Raw genomic sequence first — 21,662 nt, 5'->3', positions numbered from 1 at the left:
AACAATGTTTGAAATGACTATTCTACCATCCACAATGTTGCTTTGAAAGCACCTTTGCAAAATGGCCGTATCTATCAGTTTTAATTGTGCAATGCTCTAAATTTTCTCCTAATAACACCGACCACACAAAATAAATGTCCTACAGCTAAAGCTAACTTTAACAACCATTTACGGATCTTCCTACTCTCATAATTCTGTCCTATAGTAATTACTCAGCTACACTTTGTCTTACACTTATTTTAGTATTTTCTACAGGTGTGTTTATACTGGCACATTATTTATCAAGTCCTGAGAATAACAGTTTAAAAGCAAATTAAAGTGCTTGTGGTAATTTAATCAGTTTTGCAAACCTTAGGTATGATTTTAAAAGGTAGTAACTTCCAATTTATACAGAATCTTTTTAAAAATGAAATGAAAAATATTATATTTTTAAGTTATTGAAATATGGCTTAAAGGACACCAGCTGCTGCATAATGTAAAGTGTAACTAACTATTCTAATGATGACCCTAATGTTTGGAATATACTGAAGTTATTTGTGAATCTATAAGGATGAACAGTTTTTGCAGCATAATTATTCATTCTGTGTATACCTATAAAATATTCAAAATTATAGCAAGCAAATATTAAACTTTGATACAAATGGATGTATAAAAAGATGCATAATATATCAATTATCTTGCATATTTAATTTATCCAGGGTTCATCATAAGAAAAGGGTGTCTTTAATGTCAAATAGTATAAAATTATTCTCTTTGTGATTATTCTCTCTTAAACAATAACTTATCTCAATCACTTTAGGTCCTAATAATTCTGGTTAAAACAGAATACATCAATGGAAATTAACTTAGAATTAATTCTTTTACATTAAATTATATACACAGAGCCCTGAGTAGAGTATCCTGTACTATACAGTAGGTTCTCATTAGTTACCTATTTTATACATAATATCACAAAATAATTCCAAGTCAAAGTTGTGTGAGATTGTTAGCAATGAACTTAATGTTTTAAAATGAGTTACCCATTAATGGCCAGAGCAAAAAACTGACTTATTTCTTCAAATTTCATTCTCAGGCTGAGTAATTCAGATTGTATAGACTCACACAACTCAGTTACATATTTCCAGGTTGATGCCATCATTTCAGAATGTAGGTTGCTAAAGACAGTTGCTAAGTTATACATCTATATTACTGAGCAAAGGGAAAGCCATATCCACTGTTACGTAGATGAATAAATCACAGTAAAGCTCAGAACATAATGGAAGACCCATGATGTGCTATTTACTAGTGTGGTGCTGTGTCATTATTTGTCACAGAATCATCTTACGTATCAATTATTTCTTGTACCTGACTGCTTCTCCTTATTTCTTCAAATACTTGCTTGGCAAAAAAAAAAACATTAAGAGCGTGTTTCAAGTTCTCTGTAGGAAGGCTATATGGGGAATTGCTTTTTCTTTTGATTGGTTTTTAAGATTTACATCAGTTTGCTTGAAATAACTGAAAGCAACCCAAAACCTTCATGAGTAAATGAAAGAAATCTAAGAGAATGTCACATCTTCAACAGTCATTAAGGTTAAAATGGCTATTTCTGAAAGGCTATACAAACACAAGAAGTTCTTTATCCTTTCTGTAAAAAAAAAAAAAAAAGAAAGAAAGAAAATGGAAAAGAATCATAGGCCATAATGTTGCTGGGTCTCAATCAAATCAAATAGCATAAGAAAACCAGCAGGAGTGGAGCTCGGCATCCTATTTATGCCACCGGATCAGAACAGTCAGGAGACAAAGCCATTCTCACCAATCATTCTCTGGTTAAATTCTGTAGTGGGACTTCATTAAACCTCTTGGCTGATAGCACTTTACTTTCAGCCTGTTCACAAAGAGCTCAGCTGGCAGTACTGACTCTTTAAAAGTCTTCAATCACACATTGTCTTTTTGGGTTTTCTTTTTACAATCACAATTGTTTTTTTTTTTTCTAATTAGCTCCTCAAATCTTCAGTTAAATTTTTAAAATCATTATTTTAACTACAAAACAAGCAACAACAACAAAAACACAAAAAAACTACAACAAATCCTGTAAGGGAGGCATTCTCAACAAGACTCGAGTTCAAAATTAAGAGTAGCAATACATACATACAGAAGGTGGTAAATACTTATAGCACGGTGTGTGTGTGTGTATCCCATTCCCTGAAGCACTGTTTACTCTAGTACCACTGACTTTACTGGGCCTTTGTGGATTGCTGCCATATGTCATGAAGAATCATTCCCCAAAGAACCAGACTGCCATATCTTGTCAGTATGGGCAACGTGTCACACACAGATCAAGGTTCTTAAGGTCATCAAGCAAAGCTTTGGGGGCCTTATAATATGTGTTTCATCAAAACCTTGAACTCACCATTCTTTTTTTAAAAATCTGAAACACTTTATTTACCATTTCATACTAGTGAACTCACAGTTCTTAACTACAATCTTGGATTATAGCAAACCTGACTTGAACCTGCAAAAAGGCCCCTTGACACTATTAGTTTTGGCTTTGACTCAAATAACCACGTTATTGGTCAGAAACAATGTACTATTATACTGCCAGCTTTTCTGAAATCAGCAATTTAAGCGAACTGTTCCAACAAATGATTTAAATGAAGTCTACTTCAAAGAAAGGAAATTCAGAACTGAAGGGTCCAGGTTTTTCTCTCATTACTTCTTTTCTGTTTAGATATTATACCAGCTCTAAAAAGTCATGTAACTCTTACCCTCTATCAGATCTCACATGCTGATAGAAAGCTAAACATGGTGAAGCCTGTTTATGGGAACCACAAATTTACAAAACAGGACTTCTTTCCCCCAGAGTTTGTTTTTGAATGCAAGTTTATTAAAGTTTACCCCTCACTACTGGCAGTAAAGTACACAGCAAGCTACATTGTTTCACTTTTACTTGAATTTTAATTTATACATTCTGAAATAATTTTATAGAGGTCCATAAAAAAACAGCCATGCACACAACTTGTTACGTTATGTGAGATTAACATGTGGTTTGGTAATCTTAAAATCTGCTATTTCACATCTTAGAGAATGTTCAATGTACAAATGCATATTTCTTTTAATGGATTATACCTTCTGATTCATTTTCAAGACTACTAAAGTTTTAAATTATACAGACAGTTACTACCATCTATCCAAATTATTTTTATCTCTAGTTAATTCAGTTGTTCCAATATATGGATTATATTCATAGGAGGAGCAGTGAAGGAATTCAATATTATTCACTTTATCAGGAAATTTAGCAGCACTGAATATATAAGGGGGGATAATAATTACGTTTAAAGATCAAAGGGAATTGTTAATTATTGATCTGTTTAATCAAAATAAAACTATTTGGGTCTCAAATGGATATCAAATACACACAGTTAACAAAAACAAAACAGTATTTTTAACTAAATGTAGAATTTGTTGTTATACTTATTTTCTTTTTCCTGAAGCAACTAGAATAAAAATTGACATTTTTTTAAACCAGTTACAAAACCTTGATAGTCATTATTTATTGAAAAGTATTTACTGTGCGTCTGTCTATGTAAAGTATGATGGGAGATGCACATATGACTCAGACCTTAATCTTTTTATACAGCTAGTGATAGGCACTTAAGAGTGCTAAAGCTACATGAAGTCCTCATTCTGATACATATAAAGACACATGATTGAAATGGCCTCCTCCACTTCCTCCTCCTTCTTCATATCACCTTTATTGCTTCTCCTTTTATTGAGCATTTAAATGCTTCACACAACGTGCTAAGTGTTTCATATTTATTAGCTTACTTAATCTCCACAAAATCCTATGTGGGAGACATTTTTCACCCCCATTTTACAGATGAAAAAACTGAGAATCAAAGATTTAACATCTTGTACATTCAGCTTTTGAATCCATGTGTGTCTATTAGAAAAGACTGTTAGTTCTACCCTACTGAATGTTTCCTAAAGCAGCAGTAAGAAAAAAATATTGAGAACTGATTCTGACAGACAGACCTCAATATCAAGGAGTCACAGAAAGTTATAACTGCAGAAAAGCAAAACAATTACCAAACTATACATTAATCAGCTACCCAAAATTTCAAATCTCTATGGACTCTAATGGGTTTTTAGTTGTTTTGGGAAAAGATGAGAAAAATAATCATAACCACCATCGCTTTTGCATAAGCACTTCATAACCCACAAGCCACTTTTATGAGACTGTAAGTAATTTGTTAATTATCTTTTTAAAAAATTTCTATCATGTCTGATGTTTATAGTCCATGTACGAGGGTGAGTCAAAAATTACCCGCCCTGTGGTTATATTAAACCTTCTGTTGGTCGCACTGTCTTATGAGCGCTTTCCGTTCAAGGCTACTGTTTCCCAGTCACTGCTGTGCAGGTGTGAACGTGTTACATCAGTTCAGGTGTAACTGCAATGCGAGCAAAAATGGATGCCCCTCTTGTGATCTGCATGAAAGAAGGGCAGCGTGCAGGGATTCGTTTCTTGTGGTCTGAGGGTGTACCTGGTGCCGTTATTTATCAAAGACTTTGTGCTCAGCATGGAGAATGTTTTGTTGAGAAGAAGTGTGTATGAATGAATAGAGATGCTTATTGAAGAGCTGAAGTCTAAACTTCAGATTGAACGCAAAGGACTGCTATCCAAGGATGCTGTGATCTTGAATGACACTGCACGTCTGCACACTTCTGCCCATACTGCAAAAAACTCATTTTGAGGTGTTAAAGCATCCTCTGTATAGTCTTGATCTTGCTCCATTGGACTTTCACCTGTTTGGTCCCCTGAAAGCAGCCCTATAAGGACGAAGATTCATTTCTGATGAAGAAGTTAAGACAGTGGTGAATCTGTGGCTCAAGGCTCAGCCTGAAACTTTTTTTTAATGAGGGAATATGAACAAAGTGGACAAAGTGTATGAGGGAATTTGAACAAAGATGGACGAAGTGGAAAAACAAGGAGATTATGTCAAAAAATGTTGTAATTTGTCTTTTCTAAAAGTTAAAGTAAATTCTACACCAGAGTACAGATAATTTTTGACTCACCCTTGTACATTCATTTTTTTCAGCAGATGAGTACAATGAAACTCAGAGAAGTTAAGTGACTTGCCCCAGATCCCACAGCTGGTATGTATCAGGGCAGCCCTTGATTCACTCAGAGACAAAATGTTATTATAAGCACCAAGGATGCTTCTAAGACTGCAATAAGCAAGAGACTAGGAAGGCAAAGTAAACAAAGTATGCCTGTAAGGAATTCACAGTCAAATGTGGCAGATGTTGAAACGCAATAAGGGTGACAACAGCATCCAGCGGGGTCCATGAATGTGTGTCCCCAACCTGACACTGGGGTGAGGACTGTCTGCAAAGCTTCCTGGAAGATGCCTACCTGAGCTGGGTCCCAGGATAGGAATAATTAGCAAGTAGAAGATGGGTCAGTGGGGACAGGGCATTTTAGACCAAAGGAGGAACATAAGGAAAAGCCTATTGTAAATACCAAACGGTGGTATTTACATGAAAAAGTTATCTAAACAATGTAGTGTTACCACTCGCAAGGGAGTAGCAAGAGGGGACTAAGTAGCCAGGCAGAGCAGTATTTAAGAATTTTGAATCTTATCTGGAGAGATGGGAAGCAGGACAATGTTTTATGAATGGAACTAATACAACTCAATTTGTGTTTTAGTTCAATGTACCTGTTGTGTGGAAGATGGATTCTATGGGACAAGATGGAGGCAAGGAAACTGGTTAGATATTAACAGTTTCACTGCGCAAGAGATAATAAAGCAGTGATAAAAAAGATAAGACAGGTGCTGAGAGTTGAGAAATATTTAAAAGGCAAAATAAATGGGATTTTAAGGTGATTGACATTCGAGAAATGGAAGGGTAAAGCATGACCCTACCAGCACTCAAGCTGCCTACTAGCGTGTATCTGCAGGTTGTATTGCTACCAACTGAAATGAAGAACACTGAAGAATTCAGCTTCTTATGCCTCGCCTACTCCTTTTTTCACTGCATCACTACTATTTCCTGTGAATTAATACTCACACACTGGGTTAGGAGCATCTTAAAAGCTTAGGCAAACCTCTGACAGTTGCTTCTTGTTTTACTGGAAATCATAACCATTGTTCAATTCCTAGTTGATTGGGATATTAAGTAGAGGTCAGTCATAAACTATTGTGCCCAAGCTATTTCAGCAAAGGGTTTTTTTTTCTTTTTCTTTTTCTTTTTTTTAGGCATGCAGTTCACCAGCAGCAAGGAGAGAAGCTCTAGGAAACATTCCATTAGCAGCAATTAAGTCACTCAAAGGACTGCACTGGTCTTTTTTTTCTGCCATTGTGTCTCTCTGGTCTCACGTCAATCTCAGACGTCAAGGCTTAGCCTTCCAGAGGCTGTCAGTGGCTAATCAGTCCTAATGAGGAAGTGCTCTGTTCCGTCATTGCATAGTAGGCATCATACTTATGGGAAGCATCAGACAAAATAACAGTTCAGAACAGAATAGAATGCACATATTTTCGATGATTCATCTGAACATTCTTATTGTATGCCAAGGATACATTTAAAGAGAGAGCAACATCACTCATGATACCATATTTTAGAACTAAAAAAAAATAAAACAGGTGATGAAATAGAGAGAATGGAGTAATTTCACATCAAGGGAAGAAACGTGGACCAGTCCTTATGAGAAAAGAGCTGGGATTTCACAGAAATGCCATTTGTTTGGTAACAGAGCATCACCTGGTTTAGAGATGCTTGGCATCTGCCTTTCCTTTTAACAGAGCTATTGCTGAAAGGGCAGAAAAGCAACTGTTTCTTGAGCTTCAAAGAGTAACTGGTCCCTGTGAGAGGCCTGCAGGGGAGGGCAGCGGGGTGTGAACTGCAGGTCCAGCTTCCTGTGTCTGACTGGTCCAGCACTCAGCGCTAAAGGGAAGGGAGAGGACTACATGTCTTTTAGTGCCTATTGTGAGAAAGACAGACAAAAACGGGATTAGATATTCTTCATGGTTCAAGTCAGCAGAGAGAAAATGTGATTGCCTGGGAGATGGCTGGTGTATGGAAGTCTGTTTTCAGTTCCGTTTCCTGGGACAGACACAGCGATGGGAACACGATCACTCTGGTGACAGAAAGTCACAAATTTACTTTGTCAATGAAACTGCAACAGTAATAAGAGCTGCTTTATCTGTGAAGTTGCAAAAGGAGTGGAAAGATTAATAATGCCATCGAGTTTGTCTTGTTTAAGCAATGAGCATCACGGAACCAGAGAATGGTAAGAAATCTTAGAGGCAGAGGACAAACTTGGACGTGGGAGAAATGTGGAGTTTAAACTCTGTGTGGCTTTATCTTCTATCTTTCTTTCAGGAGAACATGCCTCAAAAATGGAATTATTTAATAAGCTATAGACATGATTGCCATCATAAACAAATACTAATTTTTAAGGTTATGCTCTAAATAGAATGGTAAATAAAGTTATTTTTCTTCCTTTATTTTTAAGTGTTGCAAGGCTGCATCCACCATGCTTTTCTTAAAAACTACTTTCAACAAAGAAACAAAAAAGTACCCACTTTTTAAATTAACTATGAACTGATTCAAAAATAAAAATGAGTGGAAAAATTTACGTTGGCTATCACGTGATTCCAAGAAGAACCTCAAGGCCCACCTGGCAAGCATCTAATAAAGGCCTAATAGGTTTAGATTAAGATAGTAAAATGATATAAAACAAACCTGCAACCATTCTTGGAACACCAAGCAGAGGCATAAATTTTAGCAGTTTCAATGACACGCTGTTTAAAAACCTGGCAGAATGCCTCTCTGCATCTATTTTGTTCTAGTTAGACTTTACATTTTATAGGTATGTCACAACCTATAAAATGGTTATAAATACTACAGTATATATCTTTTTTCCTTAAAAGATGGGGCCATTATGCAATATGAAACACTAGTGCAGAAGATAATTCATTCCTACCGTGACAGTCAGCAATCCTAACACTTGTTGAATTGAGACATTAAAATGCAAATATAACAATGTAATCAATCAAAAAATTGAGAAGACATGTCTTTGAAAAGATGCTTGAATTTGTGTATTTTAGGTTTACAAAGCGAATTCTTGAGGAGGTGCGTAGATGTTATTACAGTATGGAGGGAAAATAGGGCAGACAAATGTCAGCCATAAATATAACAACATCGATGGTTTACTTTTATAGGAATAAACTTATGATTATTCCAGACAATGACAGAATATCAAGTCCAGGTTCACCGAATTTTCTGGTTAACTGGGAGTTAAACAGAAACACTTCTCTGTTGTGATCATTCCAAACAGGGTTACTTCACTATTTTTTATTGGTCATGTAATGGACATTAATTATTTTTCAATAGGTCAAATTACTGCAGAGCCTTTGAGTCTCTGCTGAACGTTTTTCCATAACAATAACACCCCATCGCACATAAAATGTAATCATTTTTTGAATCATTTCTATTCCCAAATGGCCATAATTTTCATTAAATTATCTAGTTATTTTGCAAAACCTCAACATTAAATCTAGCACTAGCTTTGATGGCACTAACAAGATTCAACACATTTAGTTTGAAAGCCAATAATGTTTTTTTAAATAAAAATGTAATGTTTTCTATTTGAGAAGAGTTTTAATAATTTGTTACATAATAAATTATCATGATTATGTTACTACTTCAGATTTCTCATTTACAACAGCAAAGGAAGAACTACCCGTCTAGAATTACCTGAACATTACTATTTTTCTTATGAAATAGCCAATAATTATTAAAATTAAGCAATAAAGCTATCGCTAATAATAACACTTATATGAGTACAATGTTCCTTATTTATAAAATGCTGTAACAGACAATATGTTAAGCTTTATATATATATATAATTTAATTTAATCCTTATAAAAATGCTGTGAGGTTGGTATTACTGTACCCATTTTACACATGGGGCAACTGAGACTCAAGAAATTTAAATAACCTTCTCTAGGTCACACAGTTGGTAAATGACAGAAACAGGATTCAACTACATTCTGTCTGACTCCAATGTCTATACTCTTCACTACGCAATCCTTTGTGACACACTTCTTCCAGCTCTGGTAATTCTCAAACTCTAGAACAATTTTTTAAAGCCCTTTATTCTTTCTGTGAGCTCATCAGGTAACTCCTCCTTCCTGGGATTGATGAACTTGCTTGAAAACAAAAATAAAAACAAATTTCTGTGCTCCAACACAGAACTACTAAATAGGTTCTTCAGGGGCATGCCTGATAATCTGTACATTTAACAAGCTTCAGATAAGCTTAAATATATACATTCAGATAAGTTCAGATGACAAACTACATCAAAGTTTAGGAAATTCTGTCTAGTCCCAGGTTCTACTCTTCTTTTAAACACAAACCACCAGGCAGCCAAGAGAGATAACAATCTCTTCCAATTTGATCCAAAGTAACCCACTGTTGGCCCTCAGGATCAAAGTCACCCAGAAGATGCTTGAATTACTCCTGGGATATCCTTGTGATATTTCTACCACTCAAGAAGAAAGTTGGAGTTCACATGCATATTTCAAATTGTAACATGTATTTATTATATAAAGTGTCTACTAGATGCCCAGTACCATGTGAAGCACTGTGAACAGTACACAAGTAGAAAAAACAAATCACAAATTGAGAATGGAATATTTAAGGAAAAACATACAGATAGAGTCTCTAAAAGAGCAGAATTGGGATTTCGAAAAAAAAAAAAAAATCAAAAAAAAAAAAAAGGAAGTAATTCTCAAATCCGGGTTAATTTTTAAATGTTAGAACTAATCATATCTGTACTGGGGCTGAAAATCAAATGCTCACCCTTACTTAAGAACATTTTTTCCCCAAAACTTCTACCTGGAGCACAGGGTTCTGTTGCTCAACATCAATTCTCAAAATTAAATACTTATTGCATGAGGAGTGAGGAAAAAGAAGATTATTTTTAAGCCCATACTGACTCCAATGGTACCTTTTAAAAATGAAGCACAAATAAAATATAAAAATCAAAAACAACTATGCTACTGAATTTCTTATAATTGTTTCCTGCTATCAAATGGATTCATTTCTGATTAGTTTCCTTTGTGGTAACTAATATTTTTCTACATTCAATCTCAAAGGACAAAAAATTCATAACTTCTCAAGTGTCCTGTGAAAAGTTTCCTTTGTTTTTTTCCTTAGTTATCTTTTGCTGTTGGGAATCACATTACTTTCTTTGACATATTGTGTATATTATTCTAGCATGTTAAGGGTATTTTAACAGTGACGTTAAAATGCATATTTTATTTTAATATTTGAATACAATAACTTAACAATACACAGATCTTTTGTAAGTTTATATAAAACCTAATGCAGTTGAAATAAGAACTTCTAAATTCCTTAAGTAGTTTCTGGATTTGATCATTTGTACCCAGTTTTCACTGAAATCCAGGCTTAGGAACAAGAATTCCATATGGAAAACTTAAGGCTGAATTAACTTTGGAATTGAGTATAAAATTGCAGGAAGAAACTCTATTTTGATTTCAATGTCTATCGTAGACACAGCAGAATGACTATTATTTATAAAAGCATCAGACTCCCAAGCTAAAGGACTTTAAAACATAAAGTGAAACATTACTCTGACTAATGTAATAGACAATCAACCTCCCTGTCACAATTACCTGGAGACAGACACACCTCTTCATGTCTTGTAATCATCCTGGGCTACTTTCACTCCCTCTGGTGGGCTTTTGAACTCAGACTTGACATCTCTTAAAATTTATGCTTTCTCCAAATGTAAAGGGGTTTTGTTTTCTTACAGTTTTAGTCTTACGTGGAGTTCCAGTCTAACTTAGATTAAAGAGAAGTAGCCTAGGCCTTAGAAATTCAATGTTTGTTCTTGATCTTTTTTTTCTTTTGTTTTTATGAGGTTGAGCTAAAAACCCCAAAGTGGGACATAATGGCTTTAGAGACAGGAAGGAAATATTCTTTATTCTCTTTTTCTACTGTAAAAAGCCCACAAGGCTCTTTTGTAGAAAGCCCACAGTAGAAGCACTCCCTCAAAAGCCACCTTTTTCTTCATAATAGCCTTAGAGGAGACAGTGCTCAGAAAAGATGATAGAGCAAGTGTTGCTAATGTCATACTCAGAAACAAGCTAAGTGGTTTATGGCCCAAATCCCTATTTACTCTATACACTTGTCAAAATAGGGAATTTTTTTCACCAACAAAATGTTCTTTAAAGGTCACTGTCTCTCAAATTCCACAATAACAATTTGTCCCTAAAAAGGAAAAAAATGAAAGTTCTCAGATGAGACACAGTAAGAAATATTCAGTATGACATCATGGAAAAAGGAGAAAAGGGATTATGAGAATGAAAAATATATGAAATTATGGGTACAAAGGAGGTGACAGAACCATTTCTGCATATCAGTATAAGATGTGACTTTGATATTCAAAAACTTGTAGCCAAAGAACATGGCACCCGTTTTGACTCACATCACACCAAATAATAAATCTTTATCAAAATGAGCAAAGTACAAAAAAAAAATTAGCAAAGTACAAATGCAATTCATTCACTCAACAAACATTTACTGAATGTCTAAGTCACAGGCACAGTGTGCACAGAAAAAGACTGCAAAAATCCATACCCTATGGATGGATCTTACATTCTAGAAGGAAACAGAACCTTTTCACTTTTTTGTTCTGAATTGTATAGACCCTTGAAAGTGCATGACCTGAAGGAATGGCAGATTTATTTTCATTTAAAGATCAAGTTTTCGTGGCAATAGCTGTCATTTAATTAAAGCTCTATGTTTGAAGACCCAGAGATTAAAGCATACTCTTCCTCTACCTGACCAAGACAAAGCTCTCGTAATTTTGAAAACTTAGTTCAATTTCCTGTAACAAACACTTACAGAGCTCCCATAGGCAAAACAATAATTTCCTTTAAATATGTTTGGAATAAAGTGTATATAGCACTATTCAAAGTCTGTGTTTTATTTAGACTAATTACAATATTTTCAAATATCAACACTGTATCTCATATAACAAATCAACCACAAAAACTGTTCCCCAAACCTCACCTTGGACAGTCAGAGTAGCTGATGCTTCAGCTTTTCCAACCATATTTTCCGCAACACAAGTATATGACCCCATGTCACCAGCCATCACTTTCCGAATTTTCAAGGTATGATCATCTCTGATTTCATATCTAGCAACATAACAAAAGAAAGCACAGTTAGGTGACTTTCTACTTGAAAGATCCCATTATTACAAATATGACGTCTTTAGGCATCAAATCACAGGCAACATTCTCTTCAGAAAATTTATTGCAAAAGGTAAATAATGTAGCATTCCTCTAAGGAAGCATGCATGTAGAAAAGAGCATTTTTTAAATATTCATGTGAGCAAAAATATTAAACTACTTTTCAACAGAATATTTTTAGGCAAAGTTGGCACTAACTTGTTTATTTCCTCAAGATCCTACACTTATACGAAAATCTGAGTGACCATTAAATGAATTCTTATTTAATGTCAGACAGTGTTTTATATGTTTTATCTTTTAAAATTATTACAACACCTCATGAAGGATTATGCTCACCTCCATTTAGCAGATGAGAAAATTGAGGGATAGGAAGGTAAGGTAACCTGGCTTTGGTCTTCAGCTATTTTAATGGCAGAGTTAATATTCTAACCCAGATAGTCTCATTCTAGAGTTCCCATGCCTTGCCTCATCTTCCATTCTCTTAAATGTTGGGTATCCCCTTCAATCCTCTTTTTACTCAACATGACATCCCTGAGTTATACTAGCTACACTAGGTTATATATTGAGTGACCACACAAACATTTCCAGCACTTATTTCATTTAAGCTCCAAATTCATAATCCTGACTAATTATTAAACATCCTGTCCCACAGACACTTAATATTAAATATGTTAGATAAAACTTTCTTTTCTTTTCTTACCTTATCACATAAAACAACTCTTCTCCTAACACAATCTACCCATCTTCCTTCACCAGCGCCCTACATATAACAAATCATTCAATTTATCAATTTGGTCTCAGAACTTTCTTTCCACAATGGACCCCTATCCTATTTCCATCTCATCTCCTAGTTCAGGCAATTCACATCTCTCTCTCTCTCTCTTTTTTTTTTTTGCCTCACTGGGTGGCATGCAGGATCTTAGTTCCCTGACCAGGGATCGAACCTGTGCAGTGAAAGCATGGAATCTTAACCCTTGGACTGCCAGGGAAGTCCCCACATCTCTTATTTGAACAACAATGGTGACCTAGCCAACAGCTTCCTCCACCACATTAATGTGATATCCATAATGCTAAAAAAATTATTTTCTCTGAAAAGCAATCCTGTTCACAGTAACCCCTCTTCACTCATCAATGTGCGTGCCCTATGAGTCAAAATTCTTTAATCGATGCAAAGTCCTGTTAATTTGGCCTCGCCACCTCCAACCTGGTTTCCCATAACTTCTTGCCACATGCCCTATGTGCTGCCAAGCTAACTTTCCACCGCTCAAAACATTCTTAGATTTGGGTCTCTGTTGTGATGTCTGCTCTCCTGGAATACTCTTCTTCTCTTTCTTGCTTATCAAACTGATACATATTTTTGAAGACATTTCTTCGATGTCACTTTCCTTTAACTCTCTCCTGATTTTTTGCTCCCACATGTCTACCTTTATGCCAGAAAGGGGTTTGCTACATTACTCTGTATCTATCCATACATGTCTCCTTTGGTGAGCTCTCTGACAGCAGAAACTATATCTAAACCACTGCTGTAACCCCCAAACCGAGCAGAGGCTCAAGGTATTTTTGCTGAATGAATGGACACAAGCAAGAAGACAGCCTAAAGACATGCCTGAAAGTTTCATTTCATTACCTCATTCCCTAAGGCTGCAAGTGTATCTCTGCCTCTAGCTAATTTAAGGGTTTGACAGATATCAAGAAACTCTGACCTCTTCTACTATTCCCTGGTGATGTTGCAGCTAAGGAAGAGGAAGCCTGCTTTTTAATTGGTTCACAGCTATATCTTTAATGCTGTACCTCCCTCCCCTACCTATTCCCGTATAAGACATTGGTATTAACTGTAGTCTAGTTGGATAAAAACTGTCTAAGGAATATCACATCTTACACAGGTTCCCTGGGCAGGCCGGGGTCTGAATGTACAGTTCTTATCTGAAACTCTCAGAGAAAGCATGGCAACCTTTTGATTCGAATTATCTCTGTTACTGTCTCTGGCCCAAGGAGACCAAGGAGTCTAGAGTAGACCATTCTAATGGCGTATACATGAACAGTGGTCTGATGAGAACCATAGAAATTCTGAGTGGATGAATCCCATCATTAAATCCTGATCCATACCTGGATTTGGGCAGTTCCCCGTCATCTTTCCTCCATCGTACTGTGGGCACAGGGTCGCCTCTGGCCTCACATTTAAATTCCGCACTGTCATCCACAGTGACTGCCAAGTTACTAGGTCTCTTCACAAATGATGGTCTCTCTAAAATTAGAAAAATTCACCTCAAGAAAAAATACAGATGGACAAACTAAAAGCCATTTAGATGTGCCATAAGAGCAGATTTATCATTTAAAATATTATTTACAAAATTATTCCACGGAGCTCCCTACTTCCTCCTAGGTGTAGTCTTTCTGCTTGTCTTTCCGTGTCTTGGCTACTTTATCTCAGGCTGCTCTACTGATTCCTTCTGTGTTTTTTCCATCCCCCAAAATATTGGTTTACCTTCTAGAAGAGGTTATTTCTTTCTCCCTTGTATAAAGCTACCAAATAATAATAATAAGAGATACTCTTTACATCGAGCAGATCAGATACAACTGCACTTACCTAAAACAGTGAGCTCTGCTACTTCACTCTCACGTTCCCCAACCATGTTGGTACCAACACAAACGTACTTGCCAGCATCACTTTTGCGGGTATAAGTAATCATGAGCTTTCCTCCTCGTATCTTAAAAAAAAGTTTCCCATGAATACCATTAAAATTGCTTTAGCGATTTTCACATGACAGAGGTCTTCACAAGTGACACCTTTCTAATAAGCATGCAAAGAAAGCCTAATTACATCAAAAAGCTGATGTGTAGTATTTGCCCTCTTTACAGGTAATAACTTTGTTAAACAGAATTTATTCCAAAGGTACAATACAAAAGAGGCAAAACATTTTTACTTACCGACATTTCTTGTAAAGTTATTATATTCTGTATAACTAGAAATTTGTGTTTCCACACTGATCAAGTTCTTTCATATTATTTAATTAAATGAAAACAAAAAAATGCATGAATAATTTGGTTAGCAAGGAGAAAAAAGGAAAAGGAAATTCTTTTTTTTAATTGAATTACAGTTCATTTACAATATGTTAATTTCTGCTGTACAGCACAGTGATTCCATTATACATATATATATACAATTTTTTGGTATTCTTTTGCATTATGGTTTATCACAGGATATTGAATATAGTTCTCTGTGCTATACAGTAGGACCTTGTTGTTTAGGAAATTCTTAATACCATATGACTGCAATTAACGTGTAAAAACATATTAGCTATAAGTAATTTCAAGGAAGCATATTCTTGTATTACAAGATACGGAAAAAAAAATGTCTCTAATTACTTAACTTGCCGGAGCTACTTTAAAGGAACATATCTTTAAAGAAATTTCCAAAACATTGAAGAATCTGAAATGTCCCAAAAAACATAGGTGCTATTGCCACCCAAGCAGTTTCTTGGGGACTTAGGAGGCAGAAACTGAACAGGTCCCAATAAATCATCTGGAAAGTTATTCGGCTACACTCTTAAACACCTAATTATTTGAAGAAGAATTAATTACAAATGTAAGCAGACTTCCAGCACAATAAGTAGGCTAAAGCTAGCCATGAATTAAGATTGGGATGTGGAAATTGAACTATCTTTACTTAATTTAATATGCTTTTGGTGGGGAGTGGAGTTCAATTACTCATGAATATCTATAATGCTCTGAACCTTAGAAAGGTTTTGTCAGGGATAACTTCCAGAATGTTTTTCATGGAGGTTTTGACCTCACACATATTTTGTACAGTGTACAGATTAAACTAAGGAGGAAAGAAAAAATATAGAAAGGAAGGAGGAAGGGAAGGAAGGAAGGGAGAAAGGAAGGAAGGAAGAAATGAACGAATGAACCATTCAAATAGAATTTTTGTTTCATCCTACACTAGGAGTTTATTGAAACTACTACTTTATAAAGGTGGGGTCACAGTGTTTTGGAATGCCTAAATTGCGTTTTTTCAATTCAGACACCCAAACCACATATTGCAACCAAGTCTTTAAGCATTAGGACAAATCAAATATTAACAGAGCAATTTTAAATTTTTTGACTTTAGAACTTGACGTTTTCTCAGTCCTTTTATTAAAAAAAAAGATCATGATTCTCTAGGTATCATTATAAAAACCATCCAGGGACTTTTCTCTGCCTTGTTCATGGTTATATCCCTCATGCTTAGAACAATGTCTGCATACAGTAGTCACTCAAAAGATTTTTGATGAATGCAAACTACTTTTGCAGACAAGTTAGTCTATTATCCACTGAAACATTTTTATAAAGGATTATAGCAGTTATAAGATATCAATGATAGATTTACTGTTTTCGTATATACTTACCTCAGTTTTCAAACACAATAATACAAAGAACAAATAAATGGCACATAAAAAAAGTCTTCCAAAAGTTAACTACTGTCAGTACTTGCCAGCATTTTTCTTTTCTCCCTCCGTCTCCCTCCATGTAGATATAGATAAATATATATAGATAGATATAAAATGTACATCGCACACACACTTTTACTAAGGTAAAATCATGTGATACATGCTTTTGTGTAAGCAGCATTTTCAACTCAATAATATCTTACAATGAAAGGAGTCCAACACCTTAAAGAATTATCACACACCCCAAATGTCAATAGTTCTGAGGTTGAGAAACTTAGTTCTAAAGACCCAGCTCTGGCCTAAGGATAAATGCTGGATTAAAATGCAAAAGGAAGGAGGGGTTAAAATTAGGTAATACCATAAACGTTCACTCTATTTAGAAAAATCATTGCTAAGACTCTCCAGATTACTATAAATACCTCACACAGCTTCCATCCCATTAATAAGACAATTTCATTAAAAAACCCTACATTCCACTCTACACTCACTGGCAATAATGGTTAAAGATCCCAAAGAGAACATTACAACTTAAATGGAAAACCCAAACAAGCCTCACTAAACCTGAGAGGAACTTAACTTCCTCGGAGATGATAGAGACAGAAGTTGACAAAAGTAACGGAAGAAACAACAAGGTACTGCAAACTAAGACATACAAGAAAGAATTCATGAAAATGGTAGTCTTCAGTTTCGATAAGTTCAAATTGATTTTGGCATTATGTCAATGGCTTGAGTTGAAATACAGCAAACCGAAAGTCATTATTCTTTAGGGTCACAAATGTGGACTGCAAGGTGACCTGTTCTTTTCAATAAACAAAAGAATAGAAAAAAACCTAGTGCTATAACCCCAATCAAATATAACATACTAGCTTTTAGGGGTACCTGCTATTAACAATCACCATTTTATGTTGAATCATATAAAAATACTGATTGTAAAGGGTGAGTGTATACATTCTAAACCTTAGTGCCCCTTGGTAAACCAAAAATTGACATTTCCTCTCTCTACAGAGAAAGAAAAAATATGTCCAACACATACAAAATGCTATAAATGTGAAAACAGCACTATTTAAAACAAGCTAAGGAATATTTCTTGGCAGGTCTCTTTCTGCAGCTGGATCTGACAGCCAAACTGTAAACCTATCAAAAACGAGTTTGTATAATGAGCAGACACAATGTTAAACACAGCACTGCAGCAGCACTACTTCAATTAACATAATCCGGGTAGGGGAGAAGCAGAACACGTTAAGCTTTCAGACAATATGCTGGCATCTAGCCTATGTCAAAAATCCAAGCAGAGCTCCCACTTCCTCATTACCATCCACCTTACCAGCCGGCAGTAGTAACCACATTAGAAGCCTACATTTCCATAATCTCTAGACAGTGCTTCCAGGGGAGCCCCAGCTATCTACATACTAGATGAAAACAAAACAAAAAAGGTCCCAGTGGTATTGCTCCTTTTGGGGAAGGAGACAGAGGAGGAGCAAGCAGAAGGTGGTAAAAATTTTAGTTTCAAATATCTTTTCACTTTATATTTTTCTTCAGAACAGTCTCAGATTAAAAAAAAAAGTTTTAGTGACATTAAGGTATGGAATACATGAATGTATTTGATATATAAGATTCTTATATACTAGCATTTTCCCCTTTAAGAAGCTATAAATGATTTTTTTTCCTTAGGGGTAAAAGCCTTCTCCCCTAGTACTTGACTTCTCTTAAGTAGCTGAAAATCCCTTCTAGAATGCTTTCATCTCCTTTATTGCATTATTTACTGAATAACAAGGTAATACAGAAAAATCAGGTATAAGGTGTAGCTTTTCAAACAAAAGTGAAGAGAATCATTTCATATTTCCAGTCAGCATGAAAAACTACAATCAGAATTCTTATTTCCAGAATACAAGAAGGAACATTATCTTTGCATATATAGAAGCACGCTTTCTTTTAGAAAGTAAATTAAGTAAGCTTTTTGTCTTGTTATTCTACGGCATATACAGCTTACCCTGCAATCAGTGCTTAAAATCAGAAATAAAGATGAACTTAAAATGAACTCCTTGGTATGTCTTCATTTTCTACCCTAAAGCAAGTCAGATGATTTGCAGTATCTGTTAAACAGAGATTTTTTTCAAGCATCACCCCCACAATGTCATCCATACACCTCTAGGTTAACATACTAAACCAACTGGGGCTAATTAACTAGTTTGGCTACACAAAATCTCTTCTGCTTTTAATTACATTAACCTAATGTGACTTGAATTCAGCAGACCAAATATGAAACCACTAATTATATTAAGGGCTTCAAAGATGATTTCAAATTGCTAACCACCAAACTGTCATATAATTTATCTCATTTCCTTTAGTAGATTTTGCATTCAAAATCTGTGTTTCTTACCATAAATACCACTTTTAAAATAGATCCTAACAATGGATTAAAAGAATACTGATTTAGGGTACTAAAAGAGAAATCTGTTTAAATAATACAAAAACACAAATAGGTGTCATTATACCAATGAGAAACTGTGCAGTACTTAATTTTTACAATTTTCTAAGAGATTAAAGGCTCAGAAATATTCATTTGCAGTGGTAAAGACTTAATAAGCAGTATTAATATGAGTGAAAATTGTAAAGCACCCAGCTTTAGAAATTATTTTTTCTGAAAAACTGATTCTTTACCACTGTTTTCATACTGTTTTGCAAAGTAAATGAGATGAGAGGTTTTGAATTATATAGTCTAGTGTATCATCCTTAAACAATTCACTACTAAGTCTCTTTGGGCAAAATATCTTTTCATAGTAATGCTGTCAATTCTGCCTGAATCTTTGACCTGCAGAACAGATATCAAGCTGTTGTGAACTAGATGAGAAGTACTTTGCATGGGTTTAAGACTTCTTAATGACCATGAGATGCAGGTACCCCAGATGGCCAGTCATAGCCCCCAGACACTCTCCTTGGTGAACTAAACTGCAGGGCAGTTTTGGATGGTCCCTAAGGACTCCTTTCAACAGAGACATGTAAAGAAGAGTTACAGCAGCAGCTCTTATTTCTTTAACATTTAGCATTAATTCAACAACAACAACAAAAATAAGTGAAAAGAAAAAGATATCTTGTTTGATCAGGGAGCAGAGAGTGGGAGGAAGTGGAAAAATACCCATCACTTTCCAGTCTGGTTGCAAGAGTGGTACCAACCTTTAATGTAAACAATTCTGATGGAAGTATCCACATACCTTCTAACATATACCATAGTACCTTTCAAAAACAATTATGCTTTGTTGCATTCTAAATTAAGGAAAAACACTGGTAGTAGTGTAATTACCACATTGTACACTGAACAAATGATAGGCAAAGGGCTGGATAAAATGCATGTCTCATAACAATCTAAAAAAATTATAAGCAAGTAAAAGATAATTTATATAATTCAGATCTTATACAATATCAAAGACTACAGTATTTCTTATTTGTCAATATTTCTTATTTACATTCCCAGGTAAGCAGTTCAGTAAGAACAGTTAAAGAAAAAAAGCCATGTCTAGAATTAAATAATTTCATATGTTTAGTAATCATGCTTTAATATCATATGTAGGTACTTTATAGTTTTGAATATACACATTCATAATTTTTCTGTTTCATTCTTTGGAACCTAAATTTTAAAGGAGTTAGATAAAGATTTTAATTTTTGAAAAATTTCCATTGTCAAAAACCATTGATATAAAACAATTTATAACTACTACTCTAGTCACCATCAACACTTTTCTTAAGTACAGGAAGAAATTTCAAGAACTTAATCTTTATTCCATTTATTTATACTAATCTCATCACACAAAAATAATTTTTTAAAAAGTGATATCATGTATCCATAACAACATGATTTCATATTAGTCTCAAACATAAGTTTTATTTTAGGTATATAAATAAGCAATAAACCATGGTTAGCCAAATCACAGTTCTTTTTTCCTGGCTAACGAAGTTTATTTCCTTTCTACTTTTCATAAAGGCTACGCCTGCCTCTCAATATATTTTTCAAAAACTTTTCAACTCTTCCTATTCCTACTTCATTCTGGTTCACAGAGACCTTAAAAAAAAGGAGAGAAAGAAGGAGAAGGTAGAGGAGGAGAAGGAGGAAGAGGAGGTGGAGGAGAAAGAGTAGGAGGAGGAAAAGGAAGAGGAGGAGGAAGAGGAGAAGGAGGAGGAGGAAGAAGAAATGCATTGTCTTAAATATTTCCCACTCAAGTTTCTTGATGAGATGTGATCTGGTTTCATGCTAGTTATCCAAAGGCTGTTAGGCAAAGCTGCCATGTACTCATGACCCGTTCAATATGGACTCAGGATACAAAATGAGAGTGACTGTACATCATAGATGGGTTAAACTAAGAAAAATAGATTATATGCTAATATTTACAGCATTTTTTACTATAGATTATAAAAAAAGAATTAGATTTCAATCCCACTGTAAAAGTTTTCACCTGAATGTTACTAATCCATTTATTTGTTCATTCTTATGCAAAGCCCCCTTCCTCTTTATAGACTACTTATGGTATGAACAATGCTCATGAGATTTTCACAAAAAAATCCTGTACAACAAAAGGATGCTTGGGTAAGTACATGCACACTGTAAAGAAATTATGAAAATGACAAATGGAAAACAAATGACCATTCTACATTTTACTTGGTGACATTAAAAGGGACAGTGTTACAAGGAAAAAACCGTAAGTTATCATAGGTCTTTCAACTGTTCTCTTAGGAGGGGAATTGACAGGAAAAACAGGCAATTAGGATCTCTCCATTGGTGTCCCATATTTGCTTGGGCTACAGCATACAAGAGAACACGATCCAATTTCATTTGTTTGCTGGTACATTTTACAATACCATTTAAAAACCAACATGATTTCTGCCAGGAGTTTAAACACACTCGATCATCAGAGAGAAGCAACAAGAGACTCATGCAGAAAAAGCAATTATCCCAGTGGGGACACGTGGCTCTCTA

The 21,662-nt window shown here is 35.0% G+C and overlaps 1 protein-coding gene across 1 annotated transcript in view; it reads right to left on the bottom strand.

Annotated features, from left to right (window-relative positions):
- Nucleotides 1–21,662, bottom strand: part of ROBO1 (roundabout guidance receptor 1) — a 393,037-nt gene that overhangs the window by 96,650 nt on the left and 274,725 nt on the right. The window contains exons 4-6 of the mRNA XM_057696916.1: nucleotides 14,851–14,971; nucleotides 14,370–14,508; nucleotides 12,082–12,209 (exon numbers count right to left, since the gene is read on the bottom strand). Coding sequence (XP_057552899.1) covers nucleotides 12,082–12,209; nucleotides 14,370–14,508; nucleotides 14,851–14,971 — 388 coding nt within the window. The remainder of the gene's footprint in view (nucleotides 1–12,081; nucleotides 12,210–14,369; nucleotides 14,509–14,850; nucleotides 14,972–21,662) is intronic.

This window comes from Hippopotamus amphibius, chromosome 10, assembly GCF_030028045.1.
Source record: "Hippopotamus amphibius kiboko isolate mHipAmp2 chromosome 10, mHipAmp2.hap2, whole genome shotgun sequence".
In the NCBI taxonomy this organism is placed as follows: Eukaryota; Metazoa; Chordata; class Mammalia; order Artiodactyla; family Hippopotamidae; genus Hippopotamus; species Hippopotamus amphibius.
The sequence above is the reverse complement of the archived record's forward strand: the minus strand, read 5'-3'. Positions and strand labels throughout refer to the sequence as shown.